This window comes from Rhodamnia argentea, chromosome 1 (genome assembly GCF_020921035.1).
Source record: "Rhodamnia argentea isolate NSW1041297 chromosome 1, ASM2092103v1, whole genome shotgun sequence".
Taxonomy (NCBI): domain Eukaryota; kingdom Viridiplantae; phylum Streptophyta; class Magnoliopsida; order Myrtales; family Myrtaceae; genus Rhodamnia; species Rhodamnia argentea.
In genome coordinates this window covers 9,534,942-9,552,433 of record NC_063150.1, presented here as the reverse complement: position 1 = coordinate 9,552,433, position 17,492 = coordinate 9,534,942, and the positions used below count along the sequence as shown (strand labels likewise).

At 37.6% G+C, this 17,492-nt stretch overlaps 1 protein-coding gene across 1 annotated transcript; it reads left to right on the top strand.

The window, feature by feature from the left end:
• The first annotated feature begins 259 nt into the window (after positions 1-259).
• On the top strand, positions 260-2,459 carry LOC115740171 (protein BCCIP homolog). The gene is made up of 8 exons (XM_030673608.2): positions 260-526; positions 670-788; positions 881-1,105; positions 1,414-1,623; positions 1,724-1,789; positions 1,900-1,995; positions 2,100-2,156; positions 2,356-2,459. Exons 1-8 carry the CDS (start codon positions 376-378, stop codon positions 2,452-2,454), a joined length of 1,023 nt encoding a protein of 340 aa, XP_030529468.1. The 5' UTR covers positions 260-375; the 3' UTR covers positions 2,455-2,459.
• Positions 2,460-17,492: the final 15,033 nt, after the last annotated feature.

Sequence of the window (17,492 nt, the reverse complement as noted above, 5' to 3'; positions counted from 1 at the left end):
GGATGATAAAATATTAATCGACCTTTATGAACATTTTCAATCCTAGAAAACAAAGCAGCCGTTTTTTTTCGTAGTTTATGATAATTGATTTCCTTCTTGTTGGGACTAAAAGCTGTTTTCCTTCTAAACTTATTTTCAGTCAATAAAAAATATTTTTCATAAATCGATTAATTTTTCGTAAAAAAAAAAAATCCGGAAGTCAAAAATAAATTTTCGAAAATAATTTTCCTTCGAAATAACAGATGTCCCATCGTACTTTTCAGCCCATGGCAAAAACCCCTAAACCCTCATCTAACATCCTGCGTATGTAGATCGGAGGGCGTGTGCAAGCAACTTCATTCTCTTCCGTGTTTAGACCCTGATCAGCTCAAGAAGATGCCTCACAAGGCTAAAAGACGCCGCCTTTCATCATCTTCTCGGCCGCAGACGTTCTCGCCCTTCGCTCGTTCGCTCGCTCTCGCTGCGTCTGCGAGCTCGAGAAGCAAGCATGATGCCCACGGGTCCAATTGCCGCACAGACGCTTCTGGTATATCCGCTCTTCAGTGTCGATGTTGCTTCCGTTATGCAATACGTGTTAATTTCCGTTTGGGTGATCAAGATTGCTTTTTCTTCTCCCCTGGTCTCAAGCTCGAGTTTTGATGTGGTTTTCAATTGGATAATCACTTCTAGATGATGGGTTTGGCAAGAATGCTCAGAAAGAGAAGATTAAACGGACCGAATCCTCTGACGAAGAGAGCACGCATTCCCAGTCTTCTGGTGATGGTGATGATGATGATGATGAAATTGAAGTAAGAGCGTCCTTAGGATAGCTTTCGATTCAATGGTGAAATTCGGTGTGTTATCTTTCTTTTGATGTATTTTATTGTGTGTTTATCTGAAGGGCGTTGTTCAAGCTGATTTTGCTTTTTTCGACCCGAAACCGAGCGACTTTCATGGAGTGAAGATTCTGCTACAGAACTACCTTGGTGATGAGGAATGGGACTTGAGTGGCTTTGTAGACCTAATACTGGGACAGACAACAGTGGGGACTGTCGTTAAGATAGAGGGTGCTGAAGATGACGGACTTTTCTCTGCTGTTTCCGCACTTAACCTGGACAGATATAAGGCAAGTTGATCTGTCTCCTGGAATCTTAATCCTTGATGTCAATTAATCGCATGATCTGCATCTTAGCTGTAAGTGTCAACACCAACATCAATCTGCCCTCACGAAATGGCTTGTCAAAACATAAAGTTGATGAGACAAACAAACACGTGAAAGTTATGAAGGTGTCTTCTCAATCTCCCCCCTCTATAGATGGCACTTCCTTGTTGCATTCTGTGCAGTCATTTACTGGCCAATGTCAGTGTATTGCTCATAAATTTGGTCGTTGTAGAGGAAAGGAGATCTAATCTATGCTAATATTTGGTTACCAGGATCATAGATGTATTATCGAGCTGAAGGAGTACCTCCTTAAAGTGTGCCCAGAGAATGATGTGATAAGTGATCTCAGAGCAATTCTGAATGAGCAAGCACCGCACACTGGTCTTTTGGTGTCTCAGCACGTGATGAATTTTCCTCCCCAGCTTTTGCCACCTCTCTATGATGCACTCTTTGATGAAGTCTCATGGGCTACAGAAGATGAGGTCAGCTGAGGAAGTGGGTGAGCTTGGTGAATATGTTTTGCTTTCCTGCTATATAGCTAAAAGTTTTCCATGCTTAATATATCTTGTTATCCTGTTGAAGCCCACTGAGGAGCTGCGGAACTCTTTCAAGTTCAGTAATTATTTACTTGTGAGCAAAATTCATAAGGTATAAGTGCTGTTCCTCTTGGTCTACTCATTTCTCTTCTATTCGAGGGTGGTATCGTGAATGCATGCTGTTCACATCTGCTGTGTTTTGCTTCATGTTGCCTAATGCAGCTGAAGAGCGGTTCCCAGAAAAGTAAACGAAACAGCAATCCTGTCAGAGATGCAGATATTATATTCAGTAAGCTCGAAGATGAAATCATTTATAAGGTACAAATTTTTCCAAATGAGTGGCTTGGTTAAGGATGCTACTTCCTCTTGTCTTTGACCAATTTCTTCATCAGTTGATTGTTGCTCCATTGAATCTATTGCAGCTCAGCTCATGGTCCTTCAATTTTCCGTTGCGCACTCCACCTGTTACAAATCATGAGGTAAGAAAGCCTTGCTCTATCCAGATTCTTGTCCCGGCATCACTGTGTGTTGTTGGTATTGGCAAGGATATAATGAATCATTGGTTGAGGGCTGATAATAAACTAAACGTTGCTCCTGCTCTTGCATCCTAGGGACTTTCACCATTGGCTTTCCCTGTCATCTCTTTTTACTAATTGAGAACTATTTGTTGGCATGCAGCTTAAGAATTACCAGGTGACAGGGTTAGTCATGGCAGTAAAAGCAGAGAAAGTTACGCAGTTCCGAGAAGAGTTAAAATCTCTGATTGATGAGTCGTGAGACTGCAAAAGAATGCCATTTTACGTCATGGCAGGTTTCATGATCCATCCCATCTTATCACAATGATGATCTCCATAGCATATCATTTACACCACTTGGGGAAAGATGCAACTGGGACTGACAACTATTTCACTTTCAGCAATCCAGATGGATATAAAGGTTTCCCTCTTTGAAGTTGGATTATGTTAACTCTGCTTTTCTTCTGATACTTTGATGATAGCCGGAGCAATCCATGTTTCTATTCGGTTGGATTCCCTTGTCACTTGATCTCGCTTCCGTATGCTTTTCTCTTTTGGCTGAATGTGTTTTTGGCTTTTGCAAGTGCTTCACAATGGATTAGAGGAGACTCTTGGTTGAAGGTTAATGTGGAGAAACATGCTGGTACATCTAGGCAATTTGACAATAAATATGTTATTCTCATTCTTCATGTCAATCATCTTCTCAGTCAAATCTACTTTTAAGCCGCCACAGCAATTTGGTCAAAGGAAAACAAACAAAAGTGCTCTGGCCGAGGAAATTTGAATCAGCGGCTTCTTGCTTCTTTGTTCAGACGAATTACAAGCGTCCATGGTCCGAGTACACTGTTTCTTGTGGTCGGACATGCGACATAGCGTTCGTACTTCAAGCGCCCACGTGCCATCTTCGAACGTTGTGGAATGAACAGCTTTATGCTACCATAAATTTGAGAAGGGACGGGTTCTCGGTCTTCTACAGTTCAATGTGAGTCATCACTGGCAAAAGCACGCATCATGCCGGTTGGCACCACCTATTTGCATTGGATATGTTGTTTGCAATATGCATGAGTGCTCAAGTCTATCAGGGTTGAACCCCAAAGACAAAAAAAAGAGTCTATCAGGGAACCAAAGGGCGGAAACAAAAGACAAGTTAAGAAAAGTGTCTGATTTAAGAGCAAGTGAAAGATGTGTAAAAATTACCAAAACAACTTTGTTTTAGTCGCATCATCGATGTGTAGGAGAGAGAAAAGTACAAGGATTCGATTGAACTAATTTGATAAGTTTTAGGATTCGATTTCACGAGTTTTAAGACTTAATTGCACATTCATAACAAGTTTTATGACTTCCAGTAAACATATCCTTAAACAAATTAAAAGTTCGGGGATTAGATTGAACATTGGGTCAAAATTCAAAGACCACTTGTGTGAATTTTCCATTTCTTTTCTTTCTTACTTCAAAGATGATGGACGAAGAGATTCCTGGTATTTCAATTGACTTTCAATTTTCCAAGTAACAAAGGAATCCTAGTTTTTAGCTCAACCGATATTTTGGCAGATTAATCCCCATAAATAGACATTCAAAGGACAAAATCGCCATATATTTTCCTGATCGAGTTTGCCCCGTTAATATTCCCAACAGTCAGTAATTTTAATTTTTAGAATCCCATTCATATGTTAAGAAAGTCCAACCAGCTCAGGCAGAATTTTATTTTCCATGTAAAGAAAAAGCATGGATATATTAACACTTGTTGGTAACAAAAGAAATCGTCCGTAACTTTTTTTTGTCCCTCATTTTGAGGTGTCTTCTTGATAACATATCAACATTTTTATGACATTACCATTTTTTTACTAGTATCCAAAGTAGCAATTTTTGTTCAATTTTTTCTATCAACTTTAATTTGAATAATTTACCAAAATTTTGAATTTACTAACTCTTACATGAAATTACCAACCTAAATTAGAGTGATTTACTGGTTTTTGTCAAATTAAATTGCCAAACAGGTTTGCGTCACGAACTCTCGTTTGAGTTTTTTTTTAGGCCCACTCAATTTCTACTCTCTTATTAACTCCTGACTTCACCTTTTATAATAAATTGATTACATTATCTCTTGCGGGTCCCACTATTAGTTTAAGATTATTTCTTACAATTTTTTTCTTCGTTTTCATTTTTTAAAAATTTTTACTAGAGATGAAACTACCATTCTCTTCTTAAACAACATTTATTAAGGTCAAATGTGGGCAGACCTTGATTTGAGACTAATGTTACCCTTTTTTTTTCCGTTTTGCCTTTTTATCCTACATTTGGAACAAAATCAGTGTACTTCTTTTCCAAAAAAATAGTTTATTTAGTACATGGCTAAATAATTATTGTGTTTCTGACCAAAAAAAATATTTCTTTATTGTTTGTACTAGGAAACTATTACTAAAAAACAACTTAAAAACAAGTAAGATGATAATCTATGAGTACATTATGTATAATGCATACATCAATTATAATATTACATTTTTGAGTAAATTCTCATAAATTTGATCCAAAAATCAAAGTCGAAAATTTCGTGATCATGAGAATAATCTAAGAAAATGAAGTAAACAATTTACAAATAAAACTAACATTTCTTCACTCTAGTATCTGATTAGTGGTTGCTTAGATTATAATAATGGAGAATATGTACAGAAGAAGACAAACATGAAGGAAACGTTGAAATGTAATGTGAGTTGAAGAAGCAGTTCAGGTGGAAAAAAAGTTACTTGGAAGGTGTTTGGACTAATAATACAACTCGGAGAGGGTGAATAGGTTATTTGAGAACTATGAAAATATTTGCGGAAAAAAACAAGTTCAACTTCAAGCATTGGGTCAAACATTTACAGAGGCATTGTAGAGATCGGGTCGGCAGATGTTTGCAATATGAGAACATTGTGTGCTGAAGTGTATAAAGAATATGGGAAAAACAATAGATGATATAAAAAGATTTGGTAAGTAGACGTTTCAAAAAACAATATCCGAGCGTGTGCAAGATTGAGTAAAGATCAAGTAAGATGCAAGTACACATGATATATAGTAGTTCGGCTTATATGAAATGCCTACATCCACTCTACGAAACTAACAGCCACAGCTTGGATTGGAATCCACTAGTAATCAGCCCAACAAGTTTCAATTGGCAAGCATTAATACTTTACTTGATAGATCACACTATTAAGACTCAGCTGCTGCTCTTACTCTTGTACTCTTGATCTTTCACACGATTACGGATGAGAAAGATCATAGAACAGAGAAACAACGAGAGAGAAGTGGCTCACAAGCGGTATATGCATTTTATATCGTGCTTTCTCTAAAATTTTAGCCTAGAAGGTCTTTCATTATATATACAACTTCAATCTTCCTGCAAAAGAAGCTTGAGCAGCCCAACTAGCCTTTAGAGATCCGTTGAAACTGCTGCAAATTGTTTTTCGACACTATGCTGAAACTACTACTCGGTTGCTTTTCTAATACTACTACTCTAACAAAGCTAACAGATGCATGTTCCTGTTCCTCGATATACTTCCCGATCTTTACGTGTGCATCTTTACCCGCCAACGGCTATAATTTTTCTCCAACAAACATCCTTTCATGTTCATCACCAATGACATAATATCGACATAAACATCGTCTCACCCGAAATATGGGTTCGTTGATGCTGTTTATAAAAAAACCATGAGGATGACTTGTGAGAAATAATCCAATGTCCTCTTGAGTATCTTAGCATGCAAAGACGTCACCTTGATGATAGATTGACCATGGTACCTCCTAGTAATCATGAACACCTCGTCATTTTTTATTTGTTCTCCTTCTTGTCAAGATTTTTATCCTTGTACCTAGTTTTCGCTAAACTTAGGTCATTGATATTATCACAATATTTATAGCGGCTATATTCTTCAAAATCAAAGATCCGGTTAGTAGGCCTAGTGACCAGCACCTTACAGGAGTAAATATCTGTACGATCCCTTTTCCATAATTAAGACATCTAGATCTTTGTAGTCTTTTGATGTTATTCACTGAAAAACCTTGTGGTTGACTTGCAACCAATAATTTTCTTGGCTTCTTCAGCATACAATTACCTTCCAAACACATCAGCATCATAGTTAATTCCTCATCTTCAATGAACTCACAAGGAGCTTTGGTATTGTCACAATTTTCGACTTGATCTTTATAAGGCAAGCGCCCTCTGCCAAAGATCCGCTACTTCGATAACGATTGGTGCACCCGATCTTTCTTCTAGTCCTTCTAGGTATATTAGCAATTGCGATTCTACTAAGCTGTTCACCTTCACAAACGTCCATTCATTGTTCACCTAATCATTATACCTCCAAGCCATCACAAACATTCCTGTTCTTCTACACATGTTCACCTCGATCAAGATCCTTCCAAATGTTCACCTTATCTGAAGATCCTTCTAGCTTGTAGATATCTTCAATACCCAATATCTTGTTCTTCATAAAGATTGGCGAAACATTCTAAACATTGGCGGAGCAGATCTTTCTTTCAAAAACATTCGGTGCATCGGTGGCATATCGACTTGTGCATATATTACCATGTATAATAACTTAATCAATACACACATTAGTAGCTTTTGATTGTCTTTGTTAAAAGCAAGATTGAGGATTTCCAATTCTCAATAGAAGAGATGTGGAGAAGTCTTCTTTCAAGCAAAATTGAAAAAAGAAAGAAGAAAAAATGTAAGAAATAATCTTTTATCAAGAATGGGATCCATGAGCGATAATGTAGTCAATCTAATATGACTAGGGGGTGTCAAGAACTAATAAAGGGGTGGAAATAGCGTGAATCTTTTTAATCATACTCGTTTGAGTTACTTGACAACATTTAGTTATTTTTTTTATTTACCAACTTTTTTATGGAGCTACTAACTTTATTTTTCCTTGTATAATAATGCCTTAAATATATACTAATCTTTCAGGAAATAATCAACCTAAACTAGGAAAAATCGTTACTTTCTCTCATGTTAAATGCCCACATAGTATGTGGTTACCAACTCTAATTTGAGTTACTTATTGACCTTCATTATTTTTATTTAATTTTTCAGCTTTTCATATGATTTAAAAAAATCATAGTAACGGTTTAAGTTGCCAACTTTTTTTTTTTTTTTTAGAAAAAACTTATTAGCAACAACGTTTGAGTTTTGGGTTCACAACTCTTTTGAGTTACTTGCCATGTTTTTATTTATTACAATTGCTAAATTTTTGTCTTTTACAAAATTTTATTGGCTTTCCTTAATTACGTTTCCAATTTACCAACACTAATATGAAGTTACTACCTTTTATTCAAGCAAGTTAAACCTTCCTCCAATTAAACTACCGATTAGTTTTGAATTACCAATTTTTGTTTGATGTTTTTTCGATTGGATTACTTAATTGGAAATAAAGTTCGATAAGTCACCTAATAGCTTGGATAGAAATCCCGTTGCTGAGAAATGGATGTTTAGATGGAGGTTTGGGCAACAAGTAGGAGAAATGGAGGTTTGGACTCTCGAGGATTTAGTGTTGCTTATATTTTACAAGAGATGCTTACTTTCGATGACAACATCACTATTCCCATCGCTATGCCAGAACCGTACGTAAGATTTTCACCTCATACAACTACTTTATACCGAGAACATGTCTAACGATTCCTCTCTATATTATCTTGTTCAGCCATGTCACTTTGTTCCTCCAAAGACTTTTTCGAAAAACTTGCAAGCTATTCACCATGACACACAAATTGAATTTGGTTCAATGGCTATTTATTTAGAATCGATAAGTATAATTTTCAAGGCGCTGACATTTTTGTTTCCAGCCCGGGCGATTTGAAAGGAGGGCAAGGTGGCAAACATTCTTCCCTGGTTTTAGTACATGGTAAGGATTTTGTTAAGCAACAATAACATTCGCCTTGAATCCCACCCTTGCACATCATCTTTCCACATTGAGGAATGTAAATTTTACTGCTGTCTTCGATCCGAGGAGCAACGGGTTCCCGTTCCTCCGTCATGCCACGGATCATCGCGCCACCTATTTGCATCGGAAATCAAACAAGAAAAAATTATATCCACGTTTAAGTATATCAGAAAATTGGAAGGTCAGAACAAAAAGAGGAATCGGAAGAGCTCATTGCACAGCCTTAACACGATGAAAGAATCACAATGTGATTCGACTTTTGTCGGAAGATAAATTTAAATTTGCCATGATGAACGATGCTTTTGTAACATGCAAAGGGAAGCAAAAAAAGGATTCAGCCTGCTAGCTTACTTACATTGATCGAGAGTCATGAAAAGAACAAAGACGACGCAAGCAAGTTGAACAAATTGACGTATTGTATGCTTCCCAAACGCCATTTTTGTGAAGATTTCTTTGGATGGTCATTGCATTTCAAGAAGCTGGCTTTATATATTACTCTTGTTTTATAAACTTCCTTATAATCACTTATATATAATGATATTTATTTAATGACCTTCCTTACATTAGTTTATGCAATCTAGATATAATTTTAACTTTTGTACTTGATGTAATCAGGCCTATTCAATGCTTTAGGGATAAGCACGCTATCGGTGTCATAACTTTTGTACGACGTTTACTTGAGTGCTATGACTTTCAAAACGTTCATTTAAGTGCCATAACTTTCAAAAATCGTTCACTTGAGTGTCATCGCTGACGTGAACGCCGAAAAGCTAATGTGACACTCCGAAAAGATGACATGGCACTCCGGAAAAGCTAATGTGGCACGCTGTAAAAGCTTACATGGATGCCGAACAGGTTGACGTAGCACTTAAGTGAACGATTTTTGAAAGTTATGGCACTTAAATGAACATTTTGAAAGTTATTGGGCTCACGGTGTACTTATCCCCAATGCTTTAAATAACCTTTCAAATTTGATATTTGCCAAGTTTGCATTGATTTGTCTATTTAATTTTTTGGCCAACAATCTTTTGTAAACCACAAAAATGGCACGCTAAATGGTCGCCCTAATCAAAATCAGAAACACTGCATGATAATCGAAAATGGATTTGCGCACCTCATTTAGAATCGATTGAACTTGATGTGAAAACGGCGACGATTCGGAAACCTAAGTATTCCCCTCTATTCCCTCTCCGAAACACTGGCCGAACAAGAGTACCCTTGCGAATGGGTACGTTCTTCCTTTACGTGAGTATGATTGTGTGTTAGAAGATTAGACGAGAGACTTGAACGCTATTTATAGAGTTTCTGGTTGTGGCCCTCTCATTACGGGGCGGGCTTAATTCGGTCCACACTATCCAACCCATATTAAACCAGTTAAGAATCCTTATATCTTACCTTATCAAATCAACTCATAAAACGGTAAATAACAATTTCAATTAATGTAAGCCCACATAGAAAAACTCTTACATTCTCCTACTTGGGCTGTATTAATTGGACCTGCACTGTTTGTGCGCACATTTATACTGGTTTAGAAATATTCTTAAAAGTCAATATGATCTCAAAAAGTCTCAAACACCGAATCATAGCTGTAACTACATCAATAAATACAAAGCCTTCCATGGTCGTAAATGCCTTTGACTATACTTAGATGGATTCAATTTATTAGTGAGGCAAATGGATAACATCTCACAAAAATAATGGTTCTTTATGTGTGTGAAACTCCCAATTTTTCATCTGTGTAATTAGTGAGTAAAATGAGTATTGTAGTGATGATTATGTGATAAACGAAGGCTTTTATGAAGTTAATGAAATGTGGTTTTGAGGGTTGGTATTATGTCATATGAGATGTTATGAGTTATGGTGATGATATGGGAGTTTTGTTCCGAAATTGAGCACGATTTGGATATAGATTGAACTAAAGACGGAACCCCCTTAACCAACCCCTATAAATACCCTTCTCTCTCTCACCCCTCACTCTTCCTTCCCCTCTCTCATAAACCCCTTCGCCACTCCCTCGTCATTTTCGCTCGATTGAAACCCACGGACCAACACCTCTCGTTGTTCGTTCGAGGCCGTTAACGGCAACGACGACAGCGACCTCACCTCGACAACATCTCCCTCAACCTCAGCTTCGACTCCTCAAGCTTCGAAGCCGCTCATTCTCTCTCCTCTAGCTTTCGGCCGTGCATGAATCGAAGGGGACCTGAGCTTCATTTGGCCACGAATCGACTTCATTTTCGTTGGGTTTTGATCATGAGGCAAGTAAAGCTTCTAACTCTTTTGCTTACTTGTCGATTTATCTTTCGATTGGCCGCAATACGGTTTTTTGGAAATGGGATTATGAAACTGATGTTCGTCTTGCATGACCTAGGAAACGAGGTGGATAAATTAGAGTGATTTACCAAATTTTATCAGATTTTATTAACAACTAGTTTTGGATTACCAACTCTCTTTTGCATTACTTAATAATATTTTATTATTTTTTCTATTTACCAACTTCTATATTGAGTTGCCGTTTTACTTTGCCTTGTTTCTGCCACTTACATTTGCTAATCTTTTTAGAGTAACCAACCTAAATTAGAAAAAAAAATTAATATTTATACCACTAGATTACACATATTATTGAATTACCCACTCTCATTTAGGTACTATCAATATTTATTTTGTTTCTCTTGATTCACTAACTTTTCTTACCGATTACAAATTCTTATTTGCATTTCTTAACTATGCTTTTAATTCCCAACTTTAAAAAAAAAAAACTCATCAACCATAATTAGAGTGACTATTAGTGTTTTTCTAATTAAGATAACGAGTTTCGAGTTATTAACTCCTATTTAGGTTTTGGACAAGCCTTTTTTTTTCAATTATAAACTATTCTTATTTTTTTATGGAATTTTGTAGAACTAATCTCAATAAAATATTGATTTAACCGAAAAAAATTTTGTAAATCATGAATATATCCAAATAAGCAACCAAGAAGGGGATGAATTGGTTTTTCAAGAAAATAAACTAAATTGGTTTTTCAAGAAAATAAACTAAGTTTGTAGAACTAATCCCAATAAAACATTGTTTGGACTTGTGACCTAGGAAGCACCGACACTCTCCGAGAGCTTCTGTGTAGTGTAGTGTTGTGTCATGTCGTATCGTGTTCGACACTTTGACACTCTCCGACATGCTCGAAATCAGTCAAACACCAGCGCTTCTTTCCATTTTCAATCCATGGCCTACCTCAATCGATCAACATGTAGTCGGCGCTCCAAACATGCCAAGAATAAGCGAGTCCAGCATCCCGACATGCCATTTCAACACGCATAGGATCAATTTAAAGTATTTTCAATAAATTAGAAGTCAAAATATAAATTTATGCAAAATATATGTACTTAAGTCATATACACAGCCACCCGAAAATTAATATACCCCGCCGCCCTAAAAAAACCTAATCGTAAATTCCTAACAAAAAAAGAAAAAGAAAAAGGAACTCACCGTTCATATTTTTATATATACATTATGCTGAAAGTACAAGTATCGTGCTCCCTCGTGGAAGTAGAAAAACCCCGCTATCACATATTGTGCACACAGCAAAGCAGATCATCTCCCTAAACTACATACCTCTAGTTGTCGCATCTAAACAAATGTCTTCACTCTAAATGCAAGAACTTCCTTCATGTGTTTACGTATGGGCTGGTCCCCATTGAATTAAGAAGAGAGGGAGCGCTGACGTCCAGTAAGTCGGCTGTGAGTGAGTGGAGAGAGAGTGACTAAGCTGAGTGTGAGAGACCGCAGAGAGTGAGTGGATCAAATTTAAGGCTGGATTTACTCACACCTGCTATGCTATTGTCACGGACTGGAAGTTTTGCTGCCCAACATATTGAATTCTCTCGTGCTCATGTACCCTTGTGAGTGGAGTTTTGTGGCATCGAGGTGAAAAGCGAGTGATGCAGAAAGAACGATACAACCACTTCGTAGGAGTGGCATCAGGGCATTTATACTAGGAGTTTTAAGTTACGCCGATCATAACTTTGAGAATTTTTTAAGGCGGGGTTAATGTCTTATGCACAAATTAGTCGAGAGCTGCCACTCTCCTGATTAGACCATGACAAACTGAAATCAATTGTTGTGCCGAAATGTTTTGTTTGTGTCACTCGAAGAATTAGATGTCCGAGCTTATCCGAGCATGATACGATCCGATACGTAAATTCAATTAGTCATATTGTTCTTAGGAACAACCATAGAAACAAAGCTCGATATGATGTTCTCGGTTCACTAGGCGTGACACGGTGGTATTCCGTGATAAAAAAAAAAAATCCGTTGGCCGTGACACAATGCAAGTGGGCACAGGACATTTTTAGAGTTGCCCCGATGGTGATGGCCTCGGAACCTGGGGTGTTGGTTTGATTACGGCCACGTACTTTTCAAATTTGGACACTTGAGTACGGTCTTTTTTTTTTGGTCGGAAAAATTAAGATTGAGTACCATGTCTTTTAAATTTCGTCATTTCCACTATTTCCTCGTTTGGTTTCCTGTTTTCTAAATATAACTAGGAAATGACATAGTGCAATTTTAAGATAAGGGCGTTATAAGTGTTAAAAGTTGTGTACGGCACTTATTTTAGTGTCAAAAGTTAGAAGTGTCTTTCGAATTACTTAGGTAACACTTTTTAAAAAAAAATAATCACTTAAGTGCTAACTCTAATCTAGATCGTTAGAAATCTAATGTGGCCTATTTTAATAATTTCTCAATCCTACGTGGCTCGCTGGTATGTCCATTCAGCAATGTAACCCCTAAGCGACGTTGCAAGGTCTACCCCAATACAAGAATCCTAAATTACGAAATTGAAGCAAATTTTCAAATTGAAATCTTAACGACCATTCTTCCGAGAAATACTTTTCTTTGGTCCCAACATGAGCGCCGGAGCGTAAGGGCCGCAGTCATCATCGTTGAGCTCTTTGTCGATCGTCTAGGGACCCAGACAGCTCAAGGAACTACCAATCTACTCAAAATCGACGCCTCTTCGCATGATAAACAACGCCTCATTCCTCCGCGAACAAAGTAAGAAATCGAGAAGAGGGAAGGTGGCGATCTTCAGTTCAGAATTGAGGTCTGAGATTAGGGCCACATTCGAAGGATCTGGGCGTCGACGAAGCGAAGATTGTGATGGTGCGGTGCGACCTCATTTTTATTGTTATTGGTGCAACGTCATTTTTTACTGAGCCGCGAAACGGCGTGACTTTGGGACTCCGATGCCACGTTGGATGAAGCGGTATCGTTTTGCAAGTTCATATGGATGGGTTTTTTAAAATATAATGCCAAGTCATGTAAAAAAATTTATTAAAAAAGCCACGTATTAATTTTGGCTGGAATTTCTCTTCGAATACACTTAAGTGATAATTTCTTTTCGATTTGACATTTATGTGATACGTCGAAAATTTTTGATACTAAAGTAAGCGATGTACATGATTTTTAACACGTTCTAGTGTCGTTCTCTCGTGTAGTTGTATTGGAGAATATTGAGGCTAGTTGGTTTGGATCGATGGCGTTTTTATTCAGGAACAATTAAGTATATGACTCTATCAAGGCAGTGACATTTCTGTTTTTGGCCCCGGCGGGGAGAAAGGAGGGCAATTTGCCATGCAAGCGGACATGCTTTCAGCACATGGTTTGCTGGGGTCGGTCACGCAGGCATAGCAGGAGCCGCCCCAACCCTTGGTCACCTTTACACACTGGGGAATGTACAAGTTGCCGCCGTCTTCGACTCGAGAAGCGACGGGTTCCTGGTCCTTCGCCATGCCGTGCGAATTCTCATCGGCGACGTAAACCATAACGCGCATCGTCGCGCTGCCTTCTTGCATCGAAAAGGACATGTATGTCAATTTCAACTTCTATGAATGCTCTAAGTATGCGAGGAAGCTCGAAGGTCGAAAGGAAGAGAGGAATAGAAAGAGCTCATTGCAAAACGGCAAGTTGACGAAAGAATTATGATGTTATTTGACTTTCTTTTCGAAAATAGATTCAAATCCTACATGTGAAGTCCATGAGAGATTTACGTGTTTATATGATTGTTATGCGGGTACTTCTAAATTATCATTTTGTTTATTGATTAGAAATATGTGGTGGATTTGGTGGTGTTCAATTTAGGTGAAATTATCAAAACAGCCGTAAACTTACTGCACGGATATCAATTCGGTCCTAAACTTTTTAATTTTATCAATTTAATTCTAAACATTTACCTGAAATTTCAATGGAGCCCTTTCGGTCAATTTTTCCCATAATTCGCTGATGTGTAGCGGTCCGGTCATTATCGACAATTCTATGTGGCGCACCGCCACGTCGGTGATTTTTAGTAAAAGATTAGCCAGAAGATCTCCATTGAAATTTTGCACAAAGGTTTAGGAATAAAATGGTAAAATTGTGTAGTGATCCAATCATCACCCGCCATCCTATGTGACACACTGTCTCGTCAGCGATTTTCAACAAACAATTGATCAGAAGATCTCCATTGGAATTTTATACAAAGGTCTAGGAATAAATTGACAAAAATGAAAAGTTCAAGATTGAATCGGACTGAATCGGCATCCATACAATAGATTTACACTGGTTGAATGATTCCCCCATTCAATTTGTTTGTAATATACAAGTATCGTCACGGTATCAAGAGATGTACGTGTGCTCCAATGCTTTCAAGACAAACAAATTGAAGCAAGAATGGATTATTCACCCTACTAGTTTTACTTACATTGATGGAGAGCCATGAGGACAACAAAGAAAACGCAAGCGAGCTGAACAGAGCGACCGGCTCCATGATTGCCAAAAGCCATTTTGTGAATATCTTTTGGATGGTCATTGCATTTCAGCAATGGTGGCTTTATATATACTATTTTATTTGATGAACTTCCATACATTAATTTATGCAACCTTGATAATCAATGCTGATTAGATGAGATTCCTTAAGTTTATATATGTAATCTAGATATTGTTCCCATTTAAAAAAACTTCCTTGTCTTCGTTTTTGGAAATCTTTGATATAATTTTGACTCTTTTGCTGGCTGTGATCGGGCCTATTTAATGCTTTAAATCACCTTTCAGATCTGATATGTGCTTAGGCGAGGTTACCATTCTTATAAGCCATAATTACCATAATTTGTATACGAAGTTCGCCAATTAAGCACCTAAAAATGTTAATGGCCTAAATGGTAAGCAGTCACTAACATAACAAAGTTTCCCTTGAATTTTTTTATCTTTTTTTTTTTTTTTGCCAACAATCTTTCCATGACTGGAAGAGATTTACTCTCTCTATTTCTTTTTTTTTTTATAACTAATAAGGAGGGAGGCAAAGTGCAATCATCAATTGATAAATTGCTAGGTAATAGCCTTAGAATATGCCATATAAAAAAAACCAAAACAATAATATTTGTTAGGATTGTGATGTTGAAGACATGGCAGGCTCTTCAATGCTTGAATTATGTCAGTACTTCACAAGAAAATTTTATGATTGGTAGGACTTGATAAGCTCATAATTTCAAGAAAATATGTGACATCCCTCTCTGTTCATCAGGCACATGGCATTGTTTTGACTTCACATTTGTCTTCTCCTTTTTTTTTTCGGGCCATTTTCAAGTTTCGGCCTAACACCAAGAAAATGTCAAATGAAAAACGACTTCCTAAAAAACATTTTTTAGAAACGCCTTATCTTTTTGCGAAATGAACGGAGCCTAAAAGATTAACATATGTCAAATGTACGTCTGTCGTCATGATCCGTAAAATATCTTGTCGGGATCAAGATCACATGAATCCTCCCTATTTCGCTTCTTAGAAAGAAAGCAGAATGGAATAAGTTACGGCGATTGTGAATTTGGTATTTGCATATCGTAAATAAGTTGCGCAACATGAAGCCGAGATTGCCCCTTTGCACAAAGATTGATACCTACACTACTGCAAAATTTCCGTCTTATAGATTTCGTCTAAAATCGCACTTCTTGTTGCAGTGTACGCCAACACTGGAGAAGACATTCTTTTCCACCGTCTTGTTTCCTGTTTTCGAAATCTAAACACGAAATGGCCAAAGTGCATCTTTATTCGAGAACATCTAGCGGAGTCAAAGTTTGGATCAATGGCTTTTCTTATTTCAGGGACGATCGAGTATAACTCTCAAGGCGGTGACATTTCTGTGTTGGGTTCAGGAAAGGGAGCTGGGCGGGCAAAATGTCATGCAACCGTACATGGTTGCGGCACATCCTCTGCTGGGGTCCGTCATGCAACAATAGCACATGCCTTTCGAATCCTCGCAACCCGTCTTTACGCACGGAGGGATGTACAATTTGCTGCCGACTTCAACATGAGGAGCGACGGGTTCCCTGCCCTTCGTCGCGCCGTCCGAATTCTCATCGGTTCCCCAAACCTCAGCACGCCTCGTCGCGCTGCCTATTGGCATCGGAAAAAAACACATGTCACCATCAACTTTAGTGAAGGCTCTAAGTATGTGAGGGACTCATGTTGTACAAATGAAATCCATGAGAGATATATGTGCCTATTTGATTATCATGTGGGTACTTCTAGATTATCATTGTGGTTATTGATTAGAAATGTGTGGTTATTATTCTGTGGACGCTGACTATGGATTTGGTGTTGTTCAATTTGTTTTTTTTTATACAAAAGTATTATCATGATACGGAGAGAGAGCTGAAATTGTCCAATCAATTCTAAACCTATTGTACGGATGATAATTTAGTCCCGAGCTTTTCAATTTTGCCAATCGAGATTTCAATAGAGTCCTTCCGGCCAATTTTCACCAGAAACACTCCGACGACGACCATTTCCAACGATAATCGACCGGAATGACTGCATTGAAATTTTATGCAAAGGTTCAAGACTAAATCTGCAAAAATCAAAAAGTTTAATACTGAATTGACATATGTACAATAGATTTAGTGTTGATTGGGTAATTTTCCCTTTAAGAGATATATGTGTGCATCAATGCTATCAAGACAAAACAAATTGAAGCAAAAAAAAAGGATTCAGCCAACCAGTTTACTTACATGGATGGAGAGCCATGAGAACAACAAAGAAGACGCAAGCGAGCTGAACAAATTGACGAGTTGTGTGTTTCCCAAATGCCATTTGTGAAGATTTTCTAGATGGTTATTGCATTTCAAGAATGATGGCTTTATAATGTAATATTCATTTGATGACCTTCCTCGTTATTAGAGATTATTAGGGATTTTTTTTTTAGGATAATTTCTTACGTTAGAGATATTTTGATAATTTTGTTGATTCTCTGTATTTCTCAAGGCTGCATGTATATCTTGATTGATTTGTTACCTTAGATAGCTATCTAATGGCTCAAGTGTTCTTGCCCCGTAAATATTCCCAACCGTTGGTAATT